General features: G+C 44.0%; 1 protein-coding gene across 1 annotated transcript in view; it reads right to left on the minus strand.

Moving 5' to 3' along the window:
* The window catches only part of LOC123172333 (putative UDP-rhamnose:rhamnosyltransferase 1), a 39242-nt gene extending 32363 nt beyond the window's left edge, over nucleotides 1–6879 (minus strand). Inside the window, exon 1 of the mRNA XM_044589326.1 lies at nucleotides 6214–6879. Within this exon, the coding sequence (XP_044445261.1) occupies nucleotides 6214–6815 (602 nt within the window). The 5' untranslated portion in view covers nucleotides 6816–6879. The remainder of the gene's footprint in view (nucleotides 1–6213) is intronic.
* Between the last annotated feature and the right edge of the window lie 875 nt (nucleotides 6880–7754).

Raw genomic sequence — 7754 nt, forward strand, 5'->3', positions numbered from 1 at the left:
GTTCCACGCCCCCTTGTGACGTAAGGCCGCTCATACTCAGTCGATGTCGACCTTGCAAAAGATCGATTATGCATTAGGTGCATCTGTGTTTTGATTGCGCAAACAACAAAATCAGAAGGTTGTTAATTGCCATCTTTCAGAAACAAAACATTTAAGATTATTTGTTTGTTAATTTAATCAGGCTGCATATAACAAGTACAGTTCTGGTAAGAAAATTCAAAACCAGTATAGTACATCTTGACGAACTTAAAATTCAAGAATGCTTCTCTTTACTTACATTACACCACCTTGGATTCAACCAGCGGTCACGTGTGCATATGACGGAATGAAACATGGACTCTCTCAAGAGATAGTAGCCCATCCACTCAGAGATAATGACATCAACTGCAGTTCCAAAAACAATACACACAACAATGTGATCAATACCCAATATACATCATAGCTTCCATATTCTGATTAGACTTGGAAACAAAAAATCCCCTTTCAAGATGAAAGACTTGGCCATTTTATTGTTAATAATATTGTTGGGATATCACTCCACCAGCCAACACCAGTACTTTCAATTGTTTACCATCCACTCGGGAACGAAATAATGGAAGGGGGATTCAAGAAACGAAAAGACTCGCCTTTCTCCGGCAGCACAATGTCCTCCATGGTCCCCTGAATGACCTCGACAATGTCGGCGACCCCGTTGGCGCGGACGAGCTTGCGGGTGTGCTCCACCACGTTGGTGGCCTCGACGGCGTACACCTTCCTGGCGCCGGCCTGAGCGCTCCAGATAGCGAGGATGCCGCTCCCGGTGCCGACATCAAGAACCACCTGACAGATCCACCGAATCAATCAAGCCGGAGCCCTAAATTACAGCAAACCTCGGACCTCCGGTGATTCGCGGGGACGGGGGAGCGGGGAGGGGCCGTTTGTCTCACCTTGCCGCGAAAGTGGTGGGGGTTGCGGAAGACGGTGGAGTGGTAGGCGATGTAGACCACAGGCTGCACCACCGTGACCCGACCTCGTGGTGGTGCTTCTTGCCGGCGATGTAGACCACAGGCCGCACCACCGTGGCCGTGTCTTGGCCGTCGGGGAGCCTTCTTCGCCCTGGCCCTACCTGTGTGGCCGGGTGACGGCGCCTCGATACATCAGCGAGGAGGAGATCAGGCCAGGGAAGCAAAAAAGGAAGAAGTAGAGGAGGAACGGCGTACCAGAGCTTCTGGCGTTGCGGATCGAGGCACCCCGCTTCGGATCCACCTTCGAACTCGCCGTAGACCAGCACCGCCGCGGATCCGAACGGAACGTGACCGGATCCAGCACCCGCGCCTGGGCGATGAAGCTCGATGCGTGCGTCCCCATCAGTCGAGTCGCACACGGCTCGCCGGAGACTGGTGTAGTGGTCGGCGGGCGGAGCGGTTGCGGGCTCGGCGACGCGCGTGGCAATGCGGTGGGGGAGGTGAGAGGGCGAGAGGTGCGAGTGAGTGGAGAGGAGAGGTGAGTTAGCCGCAAGATCTGCCGCGGCATGGGACTGATGCGGCGGTCGGCGGGTAGAGTCGCGCGGCCGCCAGCTCGTGGACGCACGCGACGATGCAGCGGCAGAGGGGAAAGTGGGAGATGAAGTGAGTGAGTGGAGGGGAGAGGAGCGAGTGGTTTGGATAAGGTATGCGGCGGGGGATGGGGAAAGGCGAGCCGCGACGAGTGAGCTGAGAGGCCAACGGGCCAAGTGGGCTGTCGCGCCAGCCCGTGAGGCATTTGTGCTGCGCCTGGCCGTGCCATGTCTGGCCCGTGTAATGCTGGTCGGGCCGTGCCGTGTCGGGCGGGACCATTTGTCCACATATACTGTGGATAATCCCTCAAAAAAATACTGTGCATATAGATATTAAAAGTATACATACCTCAGAGAAACAATAAAAGTGTATAATATTAAACATGGTTCATAAAAGTAAATATTTTTTATACTTATTAAATATACCAAGGGTATCACAAAAAAAATATAAGAGAAAACACAAATATACTTGGTTGAAGAAGGTTTGTTTGCATGTTTTTTTCTTTTGTTGGACAGCTTTCCATAGCCTGCATAAATAATTTAAATAATTTTCAGATGACTACTTACTTATATATGAACATTATAGTTTGTTGTTTTTCCCGAATTTTCATGGGGTAGGACATTTATTTAAACAACATATATTTCTATAATATCAAATAGGTTTTCTTTTTTGCATAGAGAAAAGTTGTGTTAGTTTCACTTTTATTTTTATTATATATTATATATAATTATATGATGCAGTAGGAAATATCATTTATATTTCATCATGGTATAGTTGTTATTAGCGCTGGGATGAATTTTTTTTTGTAATTATTTTTTATACCTCACAAAATAACATATATATTTACAGTATTCATACCTCACAAAATAAACAAATTTGTATATATATATATATATATATATATATATATTAAACATGGTTCATAAAAATAAATATTTTAATGCTTATTACATATACTAAGGGTATCACAAAAAAATCATAGAAAAAACAAATATACTTGGTTAATGTTTGTTTGTTTGTTTTAGTTTTTGTTTGACAATTTTCCATAGCCTATACAATTAATTTAAAATAATTTAAGCAATTTTAGACGCCTACTTACTTATATATGAACATTATAGTTTGTTGTTTTCCCCGAATTGTTGTGTTAGTAAAATGATTTAAGCAGCATATTTTTCTAATATAACCAAATGCTTTTTTATTAGAAAGAAAACAGTTGTGTTAGTTTCACATTTAGTTTTATTATATATTATATATAATTTTATGATGCAGTAAAAATATTAATTATATTTCAGCATAGATATAAATTGATGGGTTCCGGCGTACGCACTGATGCAACTATGACAGACCACACTGAAATACCACAAGAAGAGATGCATATAGCTAACCTTTCTCTGTATGTATCTTATAGATGATAATACGGAAGGGCTATTTTTATATTTTTTTTTCAGAATACAGGAGACATAGATATGGACTTTGGAGATGCACGGAAAGAATCCATTCAGGGTTCAGATGCGATGTCGCTGAAAGGGGACGAAAATTCACAACATAATAATGTCGAAGAGGTTATATCTCATAACAAACCAAAAAAGGATGCTAATTTACATGTTATCCCACAAGGTATTTTTTAATATTATTATCAATCTTATTTTTGTGATATTGCCTTTTGTATTCAACTAATTTGGCTCATTTTGTTTACTAAGCTGGCTCATTTTTTTATGAATTCGACAGACTATGTTTGTACCCCTAGAGATATTACAGTCATCGAATCAATCAAGTTTGCCCCCAAGAATACCCAGTTCGTGGGCATTGGAGATGCCTTATTATCAACCGACGATTTGGAATGCCTTATGAAAGATGATATGTTCTTACATGACGGTGTAAGACCAATTGCACAAACTTTGTAATTAATAATATGAACGATATATAATATCATAAAATATAAATAAAATCTAAATGTTGATTACAGGTAATAAATGCTTACATATATTGCATGCTTGCTCACGACCATCTCCAAGACAGGGCGGGTGAAAAGGTACACATTATTAGTACGTTTGTATATGGCTAGATAAAAGAAGACGGGGAAAGAAACATAGACCCATCAAAATATCGTCACATCGTGCATCATGTTAATACTTATCTACAGCAAGATATGGTTAGTTTTTGTCTCGTTATCCATGCATATAATTATGGATTGTTTTTATTTAATTCATATGTATAATGATTTATTAATATTTATATCTAATTGCGACCGTGACTTGTATGATATTTACACCAGTTATTCATTCCGATTAACATGTCGGGCTACCATTGGTATCTAGTAGTCGCCAATGCCAGAAAACCTGAGATTCAAGTATTGGACTCACTTGGTTCTCGGGTCAAACGCAATGACCTTGCTACTACGGTAACTATCAAATTTTTTGTACTCATCTTAACATATGTTTTGTTTGTCTTGATCCCTAATATTTCTCATACATAAAGTAGTTACTATGACTCGAGAAGCGTCTCAAACTTGTAGAGCATAGTCCGGGGTTTATCAGAGGTCATAAGTGGCCCGATCTCAATGTTACAAAATGGACGATTGTAGAGCAGTTTAATGAGGCAATACAAACCGATGGGTAAGCACTTGTTACAATGGTTTGTTTATTTGATTCATCTGTGTGATATTCTAAAGAATTATTTTATAATATTATAGCGTATTATGTGGATTGTTTATGCTAAATTATATGGAATACTGGACATTACATGGACTGTCAGACCAGTTCACCCAGGTATTTCATTTTTATACATTATCTCGTTATTTTATCTCAAAATATTATATAAATTGTTTTTATATATATTTTGTAGGAGGATATGAAACATTTTCGACAAAAAATAGCTACAATTTTGCTCGATTCAGAGCTGAATAAGCTAGAAGTAGGTCCCATATACCATCAACCTGACGATGAAGAAACTTTAGCTAATTCTGATCTCGAGATCCTGGAGAATCCAGCTGACGTAGTCAAGGACAAACGTCCTGCCCCAATCACTATCATACCCACGGACCAACGTGAATTACTTGCCGGCCTCTGCAACTACATCATGTCGATCGATGATGCCGGGTGTTTGGAGTAAGTATCATGTATCAATATTTAATGTGCGGATGTATATTATTGTTCTTTTACCATCCAATTTATATGAAGGTATGGGTCCGCAGCTCGACACCCGATCCAATGGGCTTAAATCTTAAGAAACTTCAGTGCATACTTAACATGGAGCAGCCTATGGACAATGATTGCTTCAACACCGCCGTGTGTATGCTGGCATGTGACGAGGGAGTATTGTTCACAGACCCTCCTATACACTACATGGATCTATGATTTTGTGTAAGTTATCGTAACTCTTCATTGCATGTGTCATTAGTATCAACATGTTGAAACAATATTTCTTTTTTTACTTAGTCCATGATGCTAGAGTCAACACGAGGTTAGAAGTTTTGCGAGAAGGAAACTATCCAGACATTGGCAACATTATTTGATAGCCGGCCTGGAATGGACAACGACATCTCATCGTGCAACAAGGTAAGTAAAGTATTTTGTACATTGTTATCATGGTTTATTGTTATTTCTAATAGCTCCACTTGTAGATTTATCTTTCCTATGCATCCATCGGCCGATACATCTTGTACGTCATCGACAAAGAGGCACGTCGTGTATATATTATGGATCCTATTCAAACATCACAATCGTCAGAGGATAAAAAATTGAGGTATGCACTGAAATTAAAAAGTTTTGCAAGGGATTTCAAAGAAGCACTCGAAATAAAGCTATCTGGTTGGAATTCTGATATATCCAAATGGCAACGTTTATTTCCGTTTGGTGTTCCAACGAGTATAGACGGGTAATGAATTCATAACAAAAACATTTATTTTTGTTATCACTATATTCTTTATATTATTAATTTAAAGTTTTGTAGGAATGTGTCTGGCTATTTTTTTTTCATTTTATGCTCTGGTGGAACGGTAAAGAATTGGTCAAGCCGGTTTGCGCGGTGAGTATTGTGCGTTACGTGTTTTAAGACCTTCGACGTGAATTTTCATATATTAACTACATGTATTTTTTTGCAGGATGGGTATGAATTGAGGAAGCATTTTTTATTATACTTGCTAAAACTTCGTGGGAATGAAGCTAAAGGAAACTTTTCTAATATTGCGAAAGAATTTCTTAAGCGCATCATCTAGATATTAATAGTTTTGTAATAGATGTTCAGTTGGAACATCGCTCAGTTTGTTACATGGACATGTCGTTAATTTTTTTTTATGTTATCAATTTACATTGCAAAAATGGACTGCGGTTATTAAATAATTGTGTTTGTGTTATATTGTTTGTACGTGTGGAATTTAACATGTAAGTCTTGTAAACTATTTCAAGAGCCTGTAGCAATGCACGGGCACTCTACTAGTATATATTTGGTATTGTAGATGTTGATAAATTTTCCTATAAATTTGGTCAAATTGATGAAATTTGATTTTAAAAAAAATCTACATGCACTACGTTATGACAGAGGGAGTATTGTTTATGGGTGCATACTTTTTGTTTCAGTTGGACTTCTTTCGTGTGAAGGTGTTGCACTTAGACTTTAATCTTCATAGATTAGTATCAAGTTCTCGTAAAGAGTGAATGAGGGAACCCAATGGCCAAATTTTCTGGCTCCGCCCCTATCGGTGATCCACTGGGCTTCATGGCGGTGGAAGAAGGTGGTGGACGGGAAGGGAATCCACCTGGGTGGCTCGGGGAAGTGCTCCGGCTCCGTGCGCGGGTGTGCGGGGTTTGCCCACCGCGGCCCCACGAAGACCAACAAGGCCGCCTGGAAGATGAGGAACGTCGCGGATGCCACCTTGAGCTGGCCGGCGATGGGCAGTACCCAGTGGTGGCAGAAGTCGTGGATGATCCAGTCGGGCCTCCTTCCGGCGGCGAGGAATGCCGCGAGTGGGTCGGCGAGGCCGTCCATGGCCTGCTTGAGGAGCCCGACCTTGTCGGGCGGCAGGTCAGATGTGGCCTCGGCGCCCTCCGGCAGTCCCTCCACGGCTGGTAGCGGCAGCGGCACGAACCGGAGGCGGGAGGACAGGCCGGCCGGCACGGGCGGGAGCCTGGCGAGATTCCAGGGCGTGGACACGAAGGCCACGGTGTGGCCCCTGGCCGCGAGGCGCTTGGAGAGCTCCAGGAAGGGGATCATGTGGCCGAACGCCAGCCACCGGAACACCACCACCTCCAGCCCGCCGGCGCCGGCAGCCGCTGCTTCCATTGCGATCTGCTCGCAGCGGATTAGATGGAGCAAAGTAAAGCAGGGAGAGGCTTGGTCCTTGGTGTTGGCCGTACGTGTTGCTGTGTAGGCAGTGGGCACGGCCAGCTAACTAAATAATGGAGCTGCTGGGCTACGCACGACCACAAGTAAACGTCCAGGGACCAGGGCTGTAAATTGTTTTGGTGTTCGTCCAGGGCAGTGGGCACGTTAGAGCATATCTAGCAGACCCGTACAATGCCGACCCGCAAACTGCGTTTATGGTTCGCTGTAGATGAGATTTGCGGATCGATTTCATGCGCTGTAGATCAGACCTCATATATAAAACTATAAAATTTTAAAAAGGCATTCACAGGAGAAACTTACAACGACATTGATCATACATTAGTCATCTACATACTACATTGATCATACTAGTGGGGGAATCTGCAGGTCTGAGCCTAGCTACAAAAATCGACGAGCTCGCGGCGGCGGCGACGCGGCGGAGGAGCCGGAGGAGCTCAGTCCTCGTTGGACGAGTCGAGGTCGATGAAGAACTTGGCTTGCTCCGCCTTCATGAAGTGCAGGTCCGCCTCCTTGGACGTGTGCGCCTGCGATGCCGCGCCGCCCGTCTGGAGGAACATCTGCTCGTAGTTGAGCTCGCAGCGGCGGCGCGCTTCGGCCTCCTCCTACTCCCTCGCCGACCACTCCATGACGACGCGCTCTAGGTGCTCCTCCTGCCCCGGGGGAGGGGGGGAGGTAGTCCTCGGGGCCGATCACTCCTCGACGCGGCGGCACGGCGGCCTCGAGCTTGACGGCGAGCTGCCCGAGCTCCTCTGGCTCTCTCTTCACCGGAGTGAGCCGCGAGCTCGAGGCGCCCGCGGACGAGCTCCCCACGGCAGAGGACCCGGAGGAGGCATAGCGGCGGCGGGCGAGCTCGCGCTCGAACTCGACCAGCTCGCG

This window comes from Triticum aestivum, chromosome 1D, assembly GCF_018294505.1.
Source record: "Triticum aestivum cultivar Chinese Spring chromosome 1D, IWGSC CS RefSeq v2.1, whole genome shotgun sequence".
In the NCBI taxonomy this organism is placed as follows: Eukaryota; Viridiplantae; Streptophyta; class Magnoliopsida; order Poales; family Poaceae; genus Triticum; species Triticum aestivum.